A 23,749-nucleotide genomic window follows, 5' to 3' on the forward strand; every position below is an offset into this window, starting at 1 on the left:
ACAGTGATTTCCCTGGCGTCATTGGGCGATCAAATTTATGTTAGTGGTTTTGATACTAATATCCAGGCGTGGGTGACATAGTGTGGTATTCTGGGAGTTATACAAAACAACTGTATCCACTTTTACTTTACGTTTGAATCTCTAGTGATTAAAACTTCCTACATGAGTAAGAAAAATGCGCTAAAAAGAATAATTCTTTGGTAGCTATATGTGATTTTATTTTGCAGACTAATTATATAGTACAAGGTTTTCACGAATTGATATTGTGAAAACTAACGAAAAAATGACTTGTTTTGCATGATGGTATCATTTATAAAGCATATACTTAAAAGGTGAGAATAACAAAAAGTGACTGAGTAACTGTAGAGGCGGATCCAATGTATATAGAAGGGGCACAATCACTATCGTAGCTCCTATATGCAACACAAAATAGATACTTGGGCAAACACGGACACCTGGACACATCAGAGGTGAGATAATGTGCCTTAGAGGTATAACTATCCCCTTATCGACCGTTCACAACAACTTTGAGACTTATATCCTGATCAGGTAAACTGAGTTACTTGTAACTTTTTGAATACAACACAAGCAATAATTAATGCAGCTAATCTTCAGGTTCTAACTTCAGACGCGATACAACGACTAGCTGTTTATCCGATCGATCGCTATGCGAGAATCAACTACATTTCTTAACATAAGGCCTACTAATGCAGGTTTGTTTGCTCCAATATAAATTACTTCTTTCCCATATCTATGTGCAGGGCATTCACTGTTCTAGAAAGTTTTGGTAGAGTCATATGGTAACAGAAACATTTGCTAGGGGATTTTTTCCGCGACATTGCGGGGAAAAATACTGACCCCATAAGGTCATGTGATAAAAGTGTTACTGTCATGTTTTATTCCTATATATATCTAAACATAATATATAGCATGCGATTTCATTAATGTCATTTCTTCCTTGAAGAAGCGTTTAGTTGTCCAATAGCTGATACCATTAAAAAAAGAGTGGGGTGTTAAATATAACGAAGTTTACTTTACCAAGTCCGACTATGTTACATTGTCTCCTTAATATTGTATGAGGTTCAGCAGTATGTTGCTATCTAAAAGGCCCGATGAATAAAATGGAGGATAAGCCACTACGCTGGGATGCTATTCGTTCATATCAAATAATAGACGGTGGCGTTTCCAGGATTTCCGAAGGGGGATCAAGCATTAGCTAAACGCACTGAGCAATGGTGGGGGCCAAATCCTGAATTTTACTCACATTATGATTTCTGTATGTTCTATGGATGATTCCAATCTTTTCAACCGTTTTCATGAAAGATGAAGATAGCGAACATTCGTCAATCTCATAACTACCATAAGCAAAACAAAATAGATAGTTTGACAAACACGGTCCCCTGGACACACTTAAAGACGGAGCAGGTGCCTAGGAGGAATAAGCATCCGCTGTCGACCGGTCACACCATATACATAGCAGTAATGCCTAGTAAATTTTAGCAAATGCGTCAAGTCTGAAAAGGATATGGTCTTTGCTAAAAATGGAGAAGATGTATGATTACAAGTTTTAAGTTACTTCACATATTTTACATTGCAATGTAATTGTACATCTAAAACTCTACTCATCTTATCTTTTCATGATGTATGGAACGCACACCAACAGATAAAATTCCCTAGCATAACTTAAAGTAGAGGTCTTTAAAATTATATATATTCTAAGAAATACAAAGAACAAGGATGTAAATTTTGCAATCAATCAAACATAGACTGTTCTTAGTGCACTGATTTTGACTACGGATAATCCCGTTACCTGATCAAGATATAGGGCCCACAACATATGTGACCCGTCGACAAGGGAAGTTTAGAGTTCAATTGGATATATGGGACCGACATATAAATGAAAATCATTATGGTTAATAGATAAAACGTCTTTAATTCAGTTAAATGTCGAATCGAAGGCTTGGAAACAGCATTCTTTTTTTCTAACGTAGAACTGTTTGAATGCATTGCACTTCCTATGAATATAAGAACAGGTCAACAAACGAATACAATTTGTGCTCATGGGAATTTCAATATACTCTTGGAAGACCTGATCACTAAAGACCAACACGTTATAAGAACTCTACCATGTTTTTAATTTCAAATTCAGAGTACTTGTGCGTGGAATCAGAGTGATATAGAAGTATAGATTATACTGTATAGAAGTATAGAAGTAGTTTTTGGACCACTGATCACTAGATATGAATAATTCCATTTTTCATTTCAATTTCAGAGTACTTGTGGTCATCAGAGTGGTATTTAGAAAATAAGTTATTTTGATGACTGACCACTATATATGAATCATTCTGGTTTTGCTTTCTGTTAAAAAAGCGCGGGTATGTTAAGGCAGGTAAGGCTTCATTTATGCACGTAAACTGCATAATTTTTAAAAGATGTCTTACATAGAGAGAGGTAGCTAATAACTCTTAGAAACTATTTTGGTTGTTTACATGAGAACATTTTGTATCATAACAACTTGACAAGCATGAGCTTCCGTATGACGTCATTGGATGACTGTTATAAATTGATCATGGAGATAACTTAATAGAAAATGTAAAAGTAACACATTATCCCAACATTCAAATATCGATATAACTGGCGATAATGACGGTAAAATATCCATAGTATATCAGAATTACTGATAGAATCCTACCACTTTCAATAAGAAATAACTATTGGATATTTAAACACGAAATCATATAGTTCATGTTTTACATTTTGCATGATGCTATATATATATATATATATATATATATATATATATATATATATATATAATCCAAATAGAAAGAGTTGATATCACACTGTCAAGATAATTCAATAAAAAAGCAGGGAAATATACAGTTCCAAAATATGTTTAAATCACTAGCGCTTTCTGGATTTTAACACCCATCCTCAGGTGAATACAAATTAATAATCAATGCAATGTTGTTTATTTTAGAGACGTCTATTGTGACGTCATGACGACATGATAGTCTTTGCAAGGGGGAAATAGATACATGACGTCATAATACGTTGTTGTACTGGGATCGTTAATTTGTTTGTAATGGACACCCATCCTGACTGTTAGTTGTGTTCCGGTGTGTCCAATATATTCCTCGACACACCCGTTGCAAATAATGCAGTATAGTAAGTTTGTCGATTTGCATGACATGTTATCATTTACAATAAAATATTTTCGCATTTAAAAGTATTAGATGACTTTGGACAAATCGGAACACAACTAACAGCCAGGATGCGTGTCCATCTCCAACAAATTAACGATCCCAGTACAAGAAATGCCCCATGTAGCGAACACTTTGACACCTGTGCTAGAGGCAACTACAGCGTACTTCCATTTTATAAACTTAAAACAGAATCAACGTCCACGAGACTTGCTTAAGAAAACTATTTCATTAAACTGTTTTCTCCTAATCTAAGCAAACTTTAATGAATATAGATATGAAAAATTATGATTGTTAAACATCTTAATTCATCAACTTTTATCCTGCAAATGTTCATCCTTATTTTGTCCAAGTCACCTTTCCCTAACTTTTGTATTATGACGTCATGTATATATTCCCTCCTCGCAAAGACTATCATGACGTCATGACGTCACAATAGACGTATCTAAGATAAACAACTTTGTATCCATTATTAATGTGAAATAACCCCAGGATGGATGTTAAAATTCAGAAAGCGCTAGTGATATAAATATATTTTGGAACTGTATATTTTCCTGCTTTTTTATTGAATTATATATATATATATATATATATATATATATATATTTATATCTATATCTATATATATATATATATATATATATATATATGCATTTCAATGAATTCTTAAATGAACACAACTGTCCTAAGTGAAGACATATATAATATTAAGCACAGACAAATTTACTTTATTTGGATACCCACTTCCGCCCCTAACCGGGGTTGAATTCACGACCTGCAGAACAAAATTTCCTAGCAACGTGTAACCAACGCGCTAGACCGCTCGACCATCTAGGCAAGTCTAAAAAAAAAACTACCTTTCAATGACAATGGAATTGTCGATAACTGTCACACTTTACATGGTCATTGAGAATGGAAATGGGATACAGTTATTAGCGTACGTTTAAGAGGATAGTTATGTTCATTTAGGAGCCCATTGCTATTCCGGTGCTTTATATGGAATATTTCGAATGCAATGTGTATCATGTATGATGATCCACACGAAAATAGTCAAAGCAGTAAAAAAGAAAAGTCAAGCATACTGTGACATTACATATACCAGGAGGGGTGCAAATCAAATTGTGGATTCTAAGAAAATAGATATAATGGGTTTTTATTAAACTTGAAATCCAGCTTTTTATCAAATCGACAACATCAAGACATATGACTTGTCAGCACTTTGCACGACTATTCTTCAAAAAAAAAAAAACTGGAATTTTCGATGAAGTAGTGATTCTTCAACAAAAATTAAAACCGGAAATATACATATCCAATGATTGATGAACAAAAACTATATATTTGTTAAACAACGTTCTAATTCCATGCATGAGTACGTTGAAGCTGAACATAAAATAAACTATGTTTCTAATTGACAATAACTTCGTAGTTTTTTTTTTTGGTGATCAGGTTTTTTAATAATTTGTTGGAATTACCATGGATATGAATTGTGTTTCTTTGCTAGCTGACCTATATTTATATTCTTATAAAGCAGAATATATCCAAGTACCTCTACGTGAGAAGGGAAACTATCTTGTTTCCTTCAATGCGACATTTAGAAACACTGACAGCGTTTTATCTATCAACAATAATAGTTTTCAGTACTTTAAACGTAGTTCATTAAGTCGTTTTAGAATATTGCAACTACATTAATTCAATCAATTCCATCCAGGTATACAAAATGAACTACTGTAGATGTCTTATTATCATTATAAACATACTTACAGCTTTTTTAAGCTGGTCAATCCAAGAAATGTGGCATTATCCATATTGGTTATCTTATTTCGAGACAAGTCACTGAACAAAGAAAAGGGTAATCATTGAAATACATTCTGTGTTATTTCATTCAGTTCCAGGTTTTGTATATCCGCCATTGTAAGAAAATCATAAGATCCCTGGTTTTCAAAGACATTTGATCGCATGACCAGAACACAGCCTAAAATTCGCTGTCACAAACATTTCAAACTATTGTTAATATCGTCAGTGTTTTAAGTATACATCTTTATACATCTAATAGGCCCGATACTGATACTACAGAAACACCACAACTCCACGAAATTGTCAATGATATTGATTGATAGATTGATTGATTGATGTTTTCCGCCACACTCAACACTTTTCAGTGATATGGAGGTGCCCAGTTTTTTTATTGAGATACCACCGACCTTTCGAAAGTAAACTGGGACACTTTCTCACATGGAATTCGAACCCATGTCGACCAGAGGTGAGAAGCGGTGTGATTTTGAGCGTGATGCTCTGACCACTAGGCCACGGAGACCCCCTTAATTGATATCCAAGATGCAAAGCTGCAGAGTAATTTATTGAATCAATGTGTTATTTTCTTTTATATGTTATTTACAAAAATAGTTTATGGTGCAAGGGTTTCAACAGTCAGCATTTCGAAAATGTTGTGGTGGCTATAACTATCTAGTTTACCAATATAACATATAATTGATTCAGATCCTGGTTGACGTGTTTACTATTGCTAGTTAGACCGTTCTTAGGGCGCTTACTTTGACTATGGATACATCCATTTAACTGATCAAGATATAGGGCTGACGGTGGGTGGGACTGGTCGACAGGGGATACTTAATCTCCCTAGGCGGAATATACCACTTCTGGTGTATCCAGGGGAACATGTTTGCTGAACTATCTGTTTTGCATTGCTTATAAGAGTCATGAGATCGATCACTGTCCATTATCTTCACCTTTTATTAGAGAGTTGAGAAATTAGGACCCATGGATATACAATCGGTAAGATCAGGTGCCTATGAAGAGGAAGTATCACTTGTCGATCGGTCATACCGTAAGCTTTAGTTCTTGATCAGGAACACGCGGACAAGGTATGATAAAATAGCTCAGTATGAAACAGAAGTGAACGACTATGTGGCGTCTTTTATTCCAAGCTCACAGGGATATATCAAGTAATTCTTATAAGGAATACAAAATTATGTTGAAGGTGTCCAGAAAGAACCTATCCGCCGAGAGTCCTAAATATATTGAGTATCTAAAGGAAAGGCGAAGGTAACTAACAGTAACGTATTGTCAATTTCAATATGTGAAGATCTACAAAACGATTCCTCGGAAACATGTCAAGCAGCATTGATGGAGTGATGCATTGAATTTACAAATTAGAGGACAGTAACGGCACAAACTATACAAAATTTAGATTTAAAATTAGATTCATCAATACCTGCAATTGCTAGTGACCAGTCTCCACTGAATAGGGATTCTTCTAATCCATTCATTTAGCACAATTTCACCCGAAGTGTTTCTATTGAGTCATCAAATGCTTACATTATGAACTCGTGTTGATTTTCAATCATCCTTACAAGTATACTTACAGAGATTCTAGGCTGATCAATCCAATAAATGTGTCACTCTCGATATTGTTGATCTCTTTGTTGGACAAGTCACTAAAATAAAAATGACCAATTTCATCAGTGTTTTAAAGTACCAACTATATACATTCCATATAAAATTGGACATCATGCAAATTATGTCTGAGTAATAATTGCCATTTAAGGGGTATGATAATGAAACAAGAGTTGACACTGATTTCCAGAGTTAGCAATGTAAAAACACAAAAAGCCATGAATTTGTTATCCTTAGATATGATGAGAAATTTAAAAGTAATTCATTGAATTAATTTTTCATTCATTTTTAATGATTATTTTGGAAATCTAATGCCTTAAAATTTTAATTACATGTAAACATTAATTAACCTTCCCTACTCACTGCATTATCATTGATATTTATCAATGCTTATCAGAAATTTTAGTTATGTTTTTATCATAGATACAGGAATACCCATGTTGGTATAGTGGTCATTAAATGAGAGGACTCGGACTACAATTTCGAAAGGAGACACGAATGTGAAAAAACTTCAATCAAAAAATCAATCCCTTCAATATTTTTTTTCTTCATTTTACCAAGAATTGAATCAGACGACTTTAAATATTTAACATCGGCAATGCTGATAGTTTCATAAAAAACATTTATCATGTTGATTTGAAATGCTATCAACAATTATATGTTCGAAGAACATTAAACGTTTTTAAATATGTTAAGTGTCTTTCAATGGTAGGTGTTTTGGATCTGGATTAAATCAGGAAATGATATAGTAACTAAACTCTATGCTAGTTCAGTTGAAGAAACAACTTTCTATGATGTCAAAAGTCTAGTCTTTAATTTATCGTGAAGAATGTCGTGTATCCTGTTAAAAAAGTCATAAATCAGAAGCTGTGGAAAATCAATCAATACTGATATATAATTAATGAAACATATGTTGTACTTCACAATATTTTATCAATTGATTTTATAGTTTTATTTAACCCTATCTTTAAGAAAATTTCTGTTCCTGAAACTATTAGAAACCTAGTATTTTCTCATTTTACCCAATACACTCTAAAATGTTCATCTACATGAATTTGATTCCACTGGAATTTCATAAATGTTGCTGATGTTTATCTCAATTTTTGGAAATGATTACTTCTCAAACAACAATCTGTGTTTCCACTACAACACCTTCAGCAGTGCTACTTTCTGCATCACATTTCTCTTAGTGATATAAGTCAAGTCGTGTCATCTTACACCATATCATTTCATTCAATCATGACACCTGCTTTAATGATTACAATGTGAATTATCGTCAAGTTCTATTCGTCGTCATAAACATACTTACATTGATTTCAAGCTGTTCAACCCACGAAATGCACCACTTCTTATCTTGGTTTTATCATTCCAATCAAAATCACTAAACAAAGGGAAAGCAATCAGGAAAACAATCAGGAATACAGGTTCTATGTCATGTATTCATCAATAGAAGTGCAAGCTGCAGTATACATGTGATTGTGTAATTGTGATGCGTGCTGTTTATCGGAACACCCTTGCTATATACGGTAATATTAAATGAGATGCATTGTGTTTACGTTTTTAGTTTTACCACGAGGTGTCACTATTGTGTTTATGAACATCAGGACGAGGAGTACATGAGGTAAACTACTTGCTTGTAATTAACACTGATATTCCTTTGTCTGTTTAAATTGAGATACGTTCTTATATTCATATCGTTAATTGCTGTTGTTTACAGTTTCACGTGGAAGTTGACTGAATATGATGCCTATAGATGTGTAAAATGCGAACCTGATACATTAAATTATATTATATTAGTGCAACATAAAGCCTTGTTTTCTTTTCTTTAAAAAAAGAGTATTCTGTTCCATGGATCATCCTACCATAAGATATTGGAAAAAAAACAAGATCCAATCCAAGGTGTTTAAAAACAAAGTAAAGTTATCCCATATCACAAACATTACCGTGTCTGAACCTTGTTGTAAAATATTTTCAAATGGTTGAAAGTGATATTCTGTTAATTGATTACATTTTTACTTGGTGCCTTTCATTTCTTAACAAAATTGATTTTATTGTATTGGATAATTGCTATTTGATTTACACCTTGTTGCTCGTATCCGCTAAAGGAAACCGTGTGTTTACTACAATATGCTAGCAGTGCTTATACGTTTAGAAAAACAACCCACGTTTACATCATATCAATAATAGATAATAGTGAATTCCCTCAATGCATACAATATGAACTCTAGCTGAGTTTAAATTTTCATGACAAACATAGTTACAGTGTTTGCAAGCTGGTCAATCCAAGAAATGTACCATTCTCCATCGTAGATATCTTATTCCCAGACAGGTCGCTAAAGAAACAACATAATGGGGTTTAGCATTTGTTTACTGAATTACGTTGCAGATTTGGAGATACTGGTTCAGAAAATCCCGTCTCAACTCGTGAACAGAACAAGATATAACTTTCTTGAAACAAAAACGTCAAACCATCATCTCTATAGCAATAGCATCAGTGTTTTGGAAGAATATATCTGTATTCAACTAATTCGTAATGTACTTTAATAGAAATGGCAACCGAAGGATGTTGGACATTTGATCAAATATAAGTATGGATAAACACAGTGATTTCCCTGGCGTCATTGGGCGATCAAATTTATGTTAGTGGTTTTGATACTAATATCCAGGCGTGGGTGACATAGTGTGGTATTCTGGGAGTTATACAAAACAACTGTATCCACTTTTACTTTACGTTTGAATCTCTAGTGATTAAAACTTCCTACATGAGTAAGAAAAATGCGCTAAAAAGAATAATTCTTTGGTAGCTATATGTTATTTTATTTTGCGGACTAATTATATAGTACAAGGTTTCCACGAATTGATATTGTGAAAACTAACGAAAAAATGACTTGTTTTGCATGATGGTATCATTTATAAAGCATATACTTAAAAGGTGAGAATAACAAAAAGTGACTGAGTAACTGTAGAGGCGGATCCAATGTATATAGAAGGGGCACAATCACTTTCGTAGCTCCTATATGCAACACAAAATAGATACTTGGGCAAACACGGACCCCTGGACACATCAGAGGTGAGATAATGTGCCTTAGATGAATAACTATCCCCTTATCGACCGTTCACAACAACTTTGAGACTTATATCCTGATCAGGTAAACTGAGTTACTTGTAACGTTTTGAATACAACACAAGCAATAATTAATGCAGCTAATCTCTAGGTTCTAACTTCAGACGCGATACAACGGCTAGCTGTTTATCCGATCGATCGCTATGCGAGAATCAACTATATTTCTTAACATAAGGCCTACTAATGCAAGTTTGTTTGCTCCAATATAAATTACTTCTTTCCCATATCTATGTGCAGGGCATTTACTGTTCTAGAAAGTTTTGGTAGAGTCATATGGTAACAGAAACATTTGCTAGGGGATTTTTTCCGCGACATTGCGGGGAAAAATACTGACCCCATAAGGTCATGTGATAAAAGTGTTACTGTCATGTTTTATTCCTATATATATCTAAACATAATATATAGCATGCGATTTCATTAATGTCATTTCTTCCTTGAAGAAGCGTTTAGTTGGCCAACAGCTGATAACATTTAAAAAAGAGTGGGGTGTTAAATATAACGAAGTTTACTCTACCAAGTCCGACTATGTTACATTGTCTCCTTAATATTGTATGAGGTTCAGCAGTATGTTGCTATCTAAAAGGCCCAATGAATAAAATGGAGGATTAGCCACTACGCTGGGATGCTATTCGTTCATATCAAATAATAGACGGTGGCGTTTCCAGGATTTCCGAAGGGGGATCAAGCATTAGCTAAACGCACTCAGCAATTGTGGGGGCCAAATCCTGAATTTTACTCACATTATGATTTCTGTATGTTCTATGGATGATTCCAATCTTTTCAACCGTTTTCATGAAAGATGAAGATAGCGAACATTCGTCAATCTCATAACTACCATAAGCAAAACAAAATAGATAGTTTGGCAAACACGGTCCCCTGGACACACCTAAAGACGGAGCAGGTGCCTAGGAGGAATAAGCATCCGCTGTCGACCGGTCACACCATATACATAGCAGTAATGCCTAGTAAATTTTAGCAAATGCGTCAAGTCTGAAAAGGATATGGTCTTTGCCAAAAATGGAGAAGATGTATGATTACAAGTTTTAAGTTACTTCACACATTTTGCATTGCAATGTAATTGTACATCTAAAACTCTACTCATCTTATCTTTTCATGATGTATGGAACGCACACCAACAGATAAAATTCCCTAGCATAACTTAAAGTAGAGGTCTTTAAAATTATATATATTCTAAGAAATACAAAGAACAAGGATGTAAATTTTGCAATCAATCAAACATAGACTGTTCTTAGTGCACTGATTTTGACTACGGATAATCCCGTTACCTGATCAAGATATAGGGCCCACAACATATGTGACCCGTCGACAAGGGAAGTTTAGAGTTCAATTGGATATATGGAACCGACATATAAATGAAAATCATTATGGTTAATAGATAAAACGTCTTTAATTCAGTTAAATGTCGAATCGAAGGCTTGGAAACAGCATTCTTTTTTTCTAACGTAGAACTGTTTGAATGCATTGCACTTCCTATGAATATAAGAACAGGTCAACAAAGGAATACAATTTGTGCTCATGGGAATTCCAATATACTCTTGGAAGACCTGATCACTAAAGACCAACACGTTATAAGAACTCTACCATGTTTTTAATTTCAAATTCAGAGTACTTGTGCGTGGAATCAGATTGATATAGAAGTATAGATTATACTGTATAGAAGTATAGAAGTAGTTTATGGACCACTGATCACTAGATATGAATAATTCCATTTTTCATTTCAATTTCAGAGTACTTGTGGTCATCAGAGTGGTATTTAGAAAATAAGTTATTTTTGATGACTGACCACTATATATGAATCATTCTGGTTTTGCTTTCTGTTAAAGAAGCGCGGGTATGTTAAGGCAGGTAAGGCTTCATTTTTGCACGTAAACTGCATAATTTTTAAAATATGTCTTACATAGAGAGAGGTAGCTAATAACTCTTAGAAACTATTTTGGTTGTTTACATGAGAACATTTTGTATCATAACAACTTGACAAGCATGAGCTTCCGTATGACGTCATTGGATGACTGTTATAAATTGATCATGGAGATAACTTAATAGAAAATGTAAAAGTAACACATTATCCCAACATTCAAATATCGATATAACTGGCGATAATGACGGTAAAATACCCATAGTATATCAGAATTACTGATAGAATCCTACCACTTTCAATAATAAATAACTATTGGATATTTAAACACGAAACCATATAGTTCATGTTTTACATTTTGCATGATGCTATGTAGTTTTCTTTAAAAGTTTTCTTAACAGACGATTATATCAGTACTTGCCGTGTACATTAGTTTATGACCTATCAAACGGTGTATAAAAAGTCTCTAAAAGTATGCAGGTTAATGTGCTACTTTTGCAGTTTTATTTCAGTCTGTGACAGAGGAAAATCGGATCGACATGCTAAATGGAATGTTTTCTCCGTTAAACAAAGTTGTAAATGAATTATATCAACATACCTTCTTAATATCAATAAATTCTCAGCGTTTCACAAATATATAAATATATATATATATATATATATATATATATATATATATATATATATATATAAATTGATGATCAGATGGAGTTCAATCACATAACATTTATTTCTCTACAGGCTGTTTCGTAGGGGGATGGTTTCCCCTCACTCGTCGGGAGAAAAATGACATCTAACGAAAAACATCCGCATAGCTGAGAATATGTTAAACAGAAACATATTGGATAGTTGCTAAGCATGATTACACACAGGATTGAGTAAATAGAAATGTATGGGAATGACGTCAAGTGCTGACAAGTTCTGAACGCTTATTCAATGAAGATTTTTCGGGATGACATATAATAAAGAATTTCTCTAGAATACAAAGGTTGCACTTTTTTGAAAAGTTTGAGTATGATGATGTTTTTCCTAAAATTTCCCACTTGATTTTGTAGTCAATATTTTTGTCTTTCAATGTCCATATGAATTTGCTGAGCTCGGTGATATTCTTTTTCGTGGGATTACGGAATGAATGAGTGTGGTTGGCGTATCTTAATTTGAACTCGGTGTCTGCTAGTCCCACGTAGCTCTCTTTTTGTCCATTATCGGCTCTGACTCTAGCTAAATACACAATTCCGTGGGCGCAACATTCACCGTTGAGCGGGCATTGATCTTTGTTTCGGCAATTACACCTGTTACATGTATCTCCGGTTTGGCGCACTTATTTGATTGAAGCGTTATGCGAGTCAATTACATTTTGCATGGATGGCATACAACTCTATGCTATTTTAATAGTATTTCTGTTGATAATCAGGCGTAGAACATGGCCTATCGGGAAACACTCATCTATAATTTTGAGAAATTGTTTACCCAAGTTTGTTTTTACGTTACTATCGTATAGGGGGTTAAACCATGTGATGTTACGGGAACGATTTCTTCTGCTGTTCTGTTTAGTTTTGGCTGATTCGTCGTATATTAGCTTGTATTTATAGCCGCCTTCATCAAGTGCTTTTTAGTGTATGCCGGCGGCTTTGACGAATTCCTCTTTGTCCGATGAATTTGATGTGAATTCATATGAACATTGAAAAACAAAAATATTGACTACAAAATCAAGTGAGAAATTTTAGGAAAAACATCATCATACTCAAACATTTCAAAAAAGTGCAACCTTTGTATTCTAGAGAAATTCTTTATTATATGTCATCCCGAAAAATTTTCATTGAATAAACGTTCAGAACCTGTCATCACTTGCCGTCATTCCCATAAATTTCTATTTACTCAATCCTGTGTGTAATCATGCTTAGCAACTATCCGATATGTTTCTGTGTAACATATTCTCAGCCATGCGGATGTTTTTCGTTAGATGTCATTTTTCTCCCGACGAGTGAGGGGAAACCATCCCCTTACGAAACAGCCTGTAGAGAAATAAATGTTATGTGATTGAACTCCATCTGATCATCAATTTATGTAGCTCCGTGAGGCCACGTCGAGCACTCTAGAAGATTATATCGGAGATTTATCCCACTATATATATATATATATATATATATATATATATATATATATATATATATCAAATGGAAAGAGTTGATATCACACAGTCAAGATAATTCAATAAAAAAGCAGGGAAATATACAGTTCCAAAATATATTTAAATCACTAGCGCTTTCTGGATTTTAATACCCATCCTCAGCTGAATACAAATTAATAATCAATGCAAAGTTGTTTATTTTAGAGACGTCTATTATGACGTCATGACGACATGATAGTCTTTGCAAGGAGGAAATAGATACATGACGTCATAATACGTTGTTGTACTGGGATCGTTAATTTGTTTGTAATGAACACCCATCCTGACTGTTAGTTGTGTTCCGGTTTGTCCAATATATTCCTCGTCACACCCGTTGCAAATAATGCAGTATAGTAAGTTTGACGATTTGCATGACATGTTATCATTTACAATAAAATATTTTCCGCATTTAAAAGTAATAGATGACTTTGGACAAACCGGAACACAACTAACACCCAGGATGCGTGTCCATCTCCAACAAATTAACGATCCCAGTACAAGAAATACCCCATGTAGCGAACACTTTTACACCTGTGCTAGAGGCAACTACAGCGTATTTCCATTTTATAAACTTAAAACAGAATCAAGGTCCACGAGATTTGCTTAAGAAAACTATTTCATTAAACTGTTTTCTCCTAATCTAAGCAAACTTTAATGAATATAGATATGAAAAATTATGATTGTTAAACCTCTTAATTCATCAACTTGTATCCTACAAATGTTCATGCTTATTTTGTCCAAGTCACCTTTCCCTAACTTTTGTATTATGATTTCATATATATATTCCCTCCTCGCAAAGACTATCATGACGTCAGGACGTCACAATAGATGTCTCTAAGATAAATAACTTCGTATCCATTATTAATTTGTATTCACCCCAGGATGGATGTTAGAATTCAGAAAGCGCTAGTGATTTAAATATATTTTGGAACTGTATATTTTCCTGCTTTTTTATTGAATTATATATATATATATATATATATATATATATATATATATATATATATATATGCATTACAATGAATTCTTAAATGAACACAACTGTCTTAAGTGAAGACATATTTAATATAAAGCACAGACAAATTTACTTTATTTGGATACCCACTTCCGCCCCTAACCGGGGTTGAACTCATGACCTGCGGAACAAATTTCCTAGTAACGTGTAACCAACGCGCTAGACCGCTCGACCATCTAGGCAAATCTAAAAAAAACTTGCTTTCGATGACAATGGAATTGTCGATAACTGTCACACTTTACATGGTCATTGAGAATGGAAATGGGATACAGTTATTAGCGTACGTTTAAGAGGATAGTTATGTTCATTTAAGAGCCCATTGCTATTTCGGTGCTTTATATGGAATATTTCGAATGCAATGTGTATCATGTATGATGATCCACACGAAAATAGTCAAAGCAGTAAAAAAGAAAAGTCAAGCATACTGTGACATTACATATACCAGGAGGGGTGCAAATGAAATTGTGGATTCTAAGAAAATAGATATAATCGGCTTTTATTAAACTTGAAATCCAGCTTTTTATCAAATCGACAACATCAAGACGTATGACTTGTCAGCACTTTGCATGACTATTCTTCAAAAAAAAAAAATAGACTTTTCCATGAAGTAGTGATTGTTCAACAAAAATTAAAACCGGAAATATACATATCCAATGATTGATGAACAAAAACTATATATTTGTTAAACAACGTTCTAATTCCATGCATGAGTACGTTGAAGCTGAACATAAAATATACTGAAGTTTCTAATTGACAATAACTTCGTAGTTTGTTTTTTTTTTTGGTGATCAGGTTTTTTAATAATTTGTTGGAATTACCATGGATATGAATTGTGTTTCTTTGCTAGCTGACCTATATTTATATTCTTATAAAGCAGAATATATCCAAGTACCTCTACGTGAGAAGGGAAACTATCTTGTTTCCTTCAATGCGACATTTAGAAACACTGACAGCGTTTTATCTATCAACAATAATAGTTTTCAGTACTGTAAACGTAGTTCATTAAGTCGTTCTAGAATATTGCAACTACATTAATTCAATCAATTCCATCCAGGTATACAAAATGAACTACTGTAGATGTCTTATTATCATTATAAACATACTTACAGCTTTTTTAAGCTGGTCAATCCAAGAAATGTGGCATTCTCCATATTGGTTATCTTATTTCGAGACAAGTCACTGAACAAAGAAAAGGGTAATCATTGAAATACATTCTGTGTTATTTCATTCAGTTCCAGGTTTTGTATATCCGCCATTGTAAGAAAATCATGAGATACCTGGTTTTCAAAGACATGTGATCACATGACAAGAACACAGCCTAAAATTCGCTGTCACAAACATTTCAAACTATTGTCAATATCGTCAGTGTTTTAAGTGTACATCTTTATACATCTAATAGGCCCGAAACTGATAATACAGAAACACAACAACTCCACGAAATTGTCAATGGTATTGATTGATTGATTGATTGACTGATGTTTTCCGCCACACTCAACACTTTTTCAGTGATATGGAGGTGCACGGTTTTGTTTTATTGGTGAAAGATAGAACCCAGATACAATATACCTGCGAAGATACCAACGACCTTCCGAAAGTAAACTGGGAAACTTTCTAACTTACCGACGCGAGTGGGATTCCAACCCATGTCGACCAGGGGTGAGAAGACATGTGATTTTGAGCACAATGCTCTAACCACTAGGCTACGGAGGCCCCCTTAATTGATATTCAAGATGCAAAGGGGCAGAATAATTTATTGAATCAATGTGTTATTATTTTTGTATATGTTATTTACAAAACAAGTTTATGGTGCAGGGTTTCAATAGTCTCGTTTAAAGTCAGCATTTCGCAAATTGTGTGGTCGCTTTAACGATCGAGTTTACCATTACAACATATAATTGACTCAGATCCTGTTTGACGTGTTTAATATTGCTTGTTAGACCGTTCTTGGGACATTTAATTTGACTATGGATAAATCCATTTACCTGATCAAGATATGGGGCTGACGGTGGGTGGGACCGATCGACAGGGGATGCTTAATTCTCCTAAGCGCAAGATACCACTTCTGGTGTACCCAGGGGTGCATGTTTGCTGAACTCTCTGTTTTACATTGCTTATAAAGGTTATGAGATCGATCGATGTTCATTATCTTCACCTTTTATTAGAGAGCTGGTAAATTAGAACCCATAGATATACAAGAGGTGCCCATGAAGAGGAATTATCACTTGTCAACCGGTCATACCGTAAGTTTTAGTTCTTGATCAGGAACACGCAGACATCTCTAGTCGAAACCAGTGTGCCAAGAGCGGTCTTACAATCCTAATGAATTACCCCAGGCATTATTTGACCCGATAATAAGTTGTATTACCAAGGTATAATAAACACATATCAACAGTATATCTTTACACTATGAAATATGTGTCATTTCCAGCAATTCCTATTGAAGCATACCTCAACGAATTGGGGATCAATATTAAGATTTCATACAACATTTTGATTTTGTTGCTCTTATATTTGACATTTTGTAAAGTTAGATTTGTTTTCTTCTTTTTCTCTATTGTCAATTGTCACAATGTCTATAAATATATACGTCTGGAATGACAAACCAAGTTTTTGTTAAACCACCCAATGTATTAGTTCTTTCTTATATTAGAATTAGTTTTAATCGTGTGAATGAAAGAGACAAACCAACAAACAGCTATCGATTTTATGAAAGGGGAAGATAACGAACAGTGATCAATCAGAGTTTAGTAAACACGGACCCCTGGATATACCAGAGATGCGACCAGATGTGTAGGAGGAGCAATCATCCACCAGCATATATACATGTTCGATGGTTAAATGAAAGGTGAAGATGACCAACAGTGATCAATCTAATAACTCCTATAAGCAATATAAAATAGATAATTGGGCAAACACAGACCCCTGGTGTCAACAGGGGTGGAATCACATGCCTATGAGGAGTAAGCATCGCCTGTCGAACGGTCGCACCAGCCGTGAGTACCATATACTGATCAGTTAAATGGAGTTATCCGTAGTCAAAATCAATGTGTCAAGAACGACCCAAAATTGCAATGAAATCCATCAGACATCATTTGACCCAATGATAGGTTATATTGACGAACTAGATCGTTATCACGACCATAACATTTGCAAAATGCTGACTTCAATTGAAACTGTTGAAACCCCTATGTCATCAACTTTGTCAATAGCTCGCCTCGATTTAAAAACTGACTATACGCATAACAAGCTCTTGCAAATCAAATCTTTTGAGAGATATAAACACCATATGCAGGCGATAATGGAATATTGTTACATAAATTTAGGAAGTTGACAATGGAGAAGCTGAAATCATACCATTCCCATACAGTTAGGTTGTCAGTTTGCCGTTAATGTCTACTTTCAATAAAATATCTAAGTATGAAACAGAAAGGAACGACTATGTGGCGTCTTTGATGCCAAGCTCACAGGGATATATAAAGGGATTCTTAAAAAGAATACATAATTATGTTAAAGGTGTAGAGAAAGAACCTATCCGCCGAGAGTCCTAAATATATTGAGTATCTAAAGGAAAGGCGAAGGTAACTAACAGTAACGTATTGTCAATTTCAATATGTGAAGATCTACAAAACGATTCCTCGGAAACATGTCAAGCAGCATTGATGGAGTGATATATTGAATTTACAAATTAAAGGACAGTAACGGCACAAACTATACAAAATTTAGATTTAAAATTAGATTATCCAATACCTGCAATTGTTAGTGGTCTGTCTCCACTGAATATAGATTTTTCTAATCCATTCATTTAGCACAATTTCAACCGACGTTTTTCTATTGACTCATTCAATGCTTACATTATGAACTAGTGTTGATTTTCAATCATCCTTACAAGCATACTTACAGAGATTCTAGGCTTGCCAAACCAATAAATGCGCCACTCTCGATATTGTTTATCTCTTTGTTGGACAAGTCACTAAAATGAAAATGACCAATTTCATCAGTGTTTTAAAGTACCACTTATATGCATCCCATCAAAAATTGGACATCATATAAATTACATCTGAGGAATAATTGCCATTTAATCGATATGATAATGAAACAAAAGTTGACACTGATTTACAGAGTTAGCAATGTAAAAACACAAAAAAGCCATTAGTTTCTTATCTTAGATATGATGACAAATCGAAAAGTAATTCATTGAATCAATTTCTCATTCACTTTTAATGTTTATATAGGAAATATACCTGAAAAATGTAATTACATGTAAACATCGATTAACCTTCCCTACTCACTGCATTATCATTGATATTTATAAATGCTTATCAGAAATTTCAGTTCTGTTTTTATCATAGATACATGAATGCCCACGATGGTGTAGTCGAAAGTTAATGAGAGGACCCGGACTACAATTTCGAAAGGAGACATATATGTTAAAAACTTCAATAAAAAAATCAGTCCCTTGAACATTTTTTTTTTCATTTTACCAAGAATTAAATCAGACGACTTTAAATATTTAACATCTTCAATGCTGTTAGTTTCTTAAAAAAGACATTTATCATGTTGATATGGAATGCTAACAGCAATTATATGTTTGAAGAACATTAAATATTTTTAAATATGTTAAGTGTGTTTCAATGGTAGGTGTTTGTTTTTTTTAACTTTGGATTAAATCAGGAAATGGTATAGTAACTAAACTCCATGCTAGTTTAATTGAAGAAGCAACTGTCTATGATGTTAAAAGTATAGTCTTTAATTTATCGTGAGGAATGTCGTGTTTAGTGTTAAAAAGTCATAAATCATAAGCTGTGGAAATAAATCAATACTGATATATAATTAATGAAACATATTTTGTACTTCACAATATTTTATCAATTGATTTGATAGTTTTATTTAACCCTATCTTTAAGAAGATTAATTCCAACTTCCTGTTCCTGAAACTATTAGAAACCTAGTATTTTCTCATTTTACCCAATACACTCTCAAATGTTCATCTACATGAATTTGATTCCATTGGAAATTCATAAATGTTGCTAGTGTTTCTCTCAATTTATCGAAATGATGACTTCTCAAACAACAATATGGGTTTCCACTACAACATCTCCATCAGTGCTACTTTCTGCATCACATTTCTCTTAGTGATATAAGTCAAGTCGTGTCATTTTATACCATATCATTCCATTCAATCATGACACCTGCTTTAATGGTTACAATGTGAATTATCGCCAAGTTCTATTCTTCGTCATAAACATACTTACATTGATTTCAAGCTGCTCAACCCACGAAATACGTCACTTCTTATCTTGGTAATATCATTCCCATCCAAATCACTAAACAAAGGGAAAAACAATCAAGAATACAGATTTTATGTCATGTATTAATAAATAGAAGTTCAAGCTGTAGTATGCTTGTGATTGTGTAATTGTGGTGCGTGTTGTTTATCGGATCGCCCTGGATGTATACGGTAATATTAAATGAGATACATTGTGTTTACATTTTTACTTTAACCATGAAATGTCACTATTGTGTTTACGAACATAAGGACGAGGAGTATATGAGGTAAAGTACTTGTTGGTAATTAACACTGATATTCCTTTGCCTGTGTATATTGAGATACGTTCGTATATTCATATCGTGAATTGTTGTTGTTTACAGTTTCACGTTGAAGTTGACTGAATATGATGCATAGATGTGTAACCTGCGAACCTGAGACATTGAATTCTATTAGTGCAACATACAGCCTTTTTTTTCAAAAGGGTACTCTGTTCCATGGATCATACTACCGTAAGATATTGGAAAAAACAAGATCCAATCCAAGGTGTTTAAAAACAATGTAAAGTTATCCCATCTTACAAACATTAGTGTCTGAACCTCATTGTAAAACATTTCAAATGATTGAGTGTGACATTCTGTTAATTTATTATATTTTTACTTGATGTCTTTCATTTCTTAACAAAATTGATTTTATTGTGTTGGAGAATTGCTACTTGATTTAGACTATGTTACTCATATCCGGTAAAGGAAATCTTGTGTTTACTACAATATGCTAGCAGTGCTTCTACTTTTAGAACAACAACCCACGTTTTCACCACAATTCTTGCACAATCAACATTTCATTAATAATATTAGTCACATTGTCAAACTCTCTAGTTTGCATTGGTCATAGGGACTTTGAGATTGATCACTGTTCATCATAGTCACCTTTCATCAGTCAATATCATTAAATCACTTTACACTATTGCATCTTTACCTATTCAATTTACTACCTCAATGCGGCATATGGATGGGAATTAGTATTGTTAATAAATATTACAAATAAATAATATATAACAGCGAACTCCCTCAACCCATACAATATGAACTGTTGCTGAGTTTAAATTTCCGTGACAAACATATTTACAGTGTCTGCAAGCTGGTCAGTCCAAGAAATGTACCATTCTCCATCGTAGTTATCTTATTCCTAGACAAGTCACTAAAGAAAGAAAAGAATGAGGTTTAGCATTTGTTTACTGAATTACGTTGCAGATATAGAGATAGTGCATCAGAAAATTCCGTCTCAGCTCATGGACAGAACATAGATATAACTTTCTTGAAACAAAAACGTCAAATCACCATCTCTATAGCAATATCATCAGTGTTTTTCACGGATGTATCTGTATTCAACTAATTCGTAATGTACTTTTATAGAAATTGCAACCGAAGGATGTTGGACATTTGATCATTAAACAAGAATTGACAGTGATAATAATAGTTAACATTTTATGAACCCAACAGTACCATAAATATGACAATCCAGGTCAAAATGAGAAATAGTAAAACAGTTTGTAAAATCAACTTTTCATTCCGGTGGAATGATGATTATTTATGAAAGGTGGAGATGACAAACATTGACCAATTCCATAGCTCCTATAAGCAATACAAATAAATAATTTGGCAAACACAGACCCCTGGACACACCGAGGTTGGATCAGATGTTTAGGGGATCAGGCATCTCATGTCAACCGATCACACCCGCCGTAAGTCTATATCCTGATCTGGTAAACGGACTTATCCGTTTTTGAGTCTCAAAAATAAGTATGGGTAAAAACAGTGATTTAACTGGCGTCATTGCTCGATCAAATCTATGTTAGTGGTTTTGCAGCTAATATTCATGCGTGGGTGACATAGTGCGGCATTCTGGGAGTTAAACAGAATAGTATCGAATTTTACTTTACGTTTGAAACTCTAGCGATTAAAACTTCCTACATGAGTAAGAAAAATGTGCTAAAACGAAGAATTTATTGGTAGCAATATGTGATTTTATTTTGCGCGCTAATTATATAGTACAAGGTTTCCACTAATTGATATTGTGAAAGTAACGAAGAAATAACATAGTAGCTCCTATACACAACACAAATAAGATAGTTGGGCAACCACAGACCCCTGGACACATGAGAGGCGAGATAATGTGCCTTAGAAGAGTAAGTATCCCCTATCGACCGTTCACACCAACTTTGAGACTTATATCCTGATCAGGTAAACAGAGCTACTTGTAATTTTCTGAATACAACACAAGCGATAATTAATGCAGCTAATCTTCAGATTCTAACTACAGTCGCAATACAACGGCTAGCTGTTTATCCGATCGATCACTACGCGAGAATCAATTAAATAATTTCTTAACATAAGACCTAATAATGCAGGTTTGTTTGCCCCAATAGAAGTTACTTCTTTCCCATATCTATGCGCAGGACATTTATTGTTCTCGAAAGTTTTGGTAGAATCATGTGGTAACAGAAAACATTGGCCTGGGGATCTTTCCGTGACATTACGGGGGGAAATTCTGACAACATAAGGTCATGTGATAAAGGTTTTACTGTCATGTTTTATTCCTATACATCTCTAAACATAATATATAGCATGCGATTTCATTCCATGTGATTTCTTCCTTGAAGAATTGTTCAATTGACAGCTGATAACATTAAAAAAAGAGTGGAGTGTTAAATATAACGAAGTTTTCTTTACCACGTCCGACCATTTGACATTGTCTCCTTAATATTGTATGAGGTGTAGCAGTATTTTGCTATCTAAAAGGTCCAATGAATAAAATTGAGGATATGCCACTATGCTGGGATGCTATTTGTTCATATCAAATAATAGACGGTGACGTTTCCAGGATTCTCGAAGGGGGCATCAAGCATTAGCCAAAATAACTCAGCAATTTTGTGTGCAAAGTCCTGAAGTTTATTCCCATTATTATTTCTATATGTTTTGTGGGTGATTTCAATCTTTTCAACCGTTTCTATGAAAGACGAAGATAGCGAACATTCGTCAATCTCTTAACTATCATAAGCAAAACAAAATAGATAGTTTGGCAAACACGGTCCCCTGGACACACCTAAAGGCGGATCAGGTGCCTAGGAGGAATAAACATCCCCTGTCGACCAGTTACACCATATATATTCCAGTAATGCCTAGTATTTTTTTTGCAAATGCACCAAGTCTGAACAGGACATGGTATTTGCCAAAAATGGAGAACATGTATGAGTCCAAGTATTAATTTACTTCACATACTGTGCATTACAGTGTCATTGTACATCTAAAAATCATCTTGGGTCATCTTATCTTTTCTTTATGTATGGAACGCAAACCAACCGATAAAATTCCCTAACATAACTTAAAGTAGGTCTTTGATATTAAATATAATCTAAGAAATACAAAGCACAAGGATATAATTTTTGCAATCAATTAAACATAGACTGTTCTTAGTGCCCTGATTTTGACTACGGGTAATTCCGTTACTTAATCAAGATATAGCACTCAAGACGAATACGACCTGTCGACAAGGGCAGTTTAGAGTTCACTTGAATATATGGAATCGACATATAAATAAAAACTATTATAGTTAATAGATAAAACGTCTTTTCTTCAGTTAAATGTCGAATCGAAGGCTTGGAAGAAGTATTCTTTTTTCCAA

General features: G+C 34.0%; 1 protein-coding gene across 1 annotated transcript in view; it reads right to left on the reverse strand.

Moving 5' to 3' along the window:
• Positions 1–23,749, reverse strand: part of LOC125662280 (leucine-rich repeats and immunoglobulin-like domains protein 2) — a 47,778-nt gene that overhangs the window by 15,568 nt on the left and 8,461 nt on the right. The window contains exons 4-9 of the mRNA XM_056147445.1: positions 21,194–21,265; positions 20,052–20,123; positions 18,698–18,769; positions 15,907–15,978; positions 6,584–6,655; positions 4,965–5,036 (exon numbers count right to left, since the gene is read on the reverse strand). Of these exons, the coding sequence (XP_056003420.1) occupies positions 4,965–5,036; positions 6,584–6,655; positions 15,907–15,978; positions 18,698–18,769; positions 20,052–20,123; positions 21,194–21,265 (432 nt within the window). The remainder of the gene's footprint in view (positions 1–4,964; positions 5,037–6,583; positions 6,656–15,906; positions 15,979–18,697; positions 18,770–20,051; positions 20,124–21,193; positions 21,266–23,749) is intronic.

The sequence above is a fragment of the Ostrea edulis genome, chromosome 8 (genome assembly GCF_947568905.1).
Source record: "Ostrea edulis chromosome 8, xbOstEdul1.1, whole genome shotgun sequence".
Classification (NCBI taxonomy): domain Eukaryota; kingdom Metazoa; phylum Mollusca; class Bivalvia; order Ostreida; family Ostreidae; genus Ostrea; species Ostrea edulis.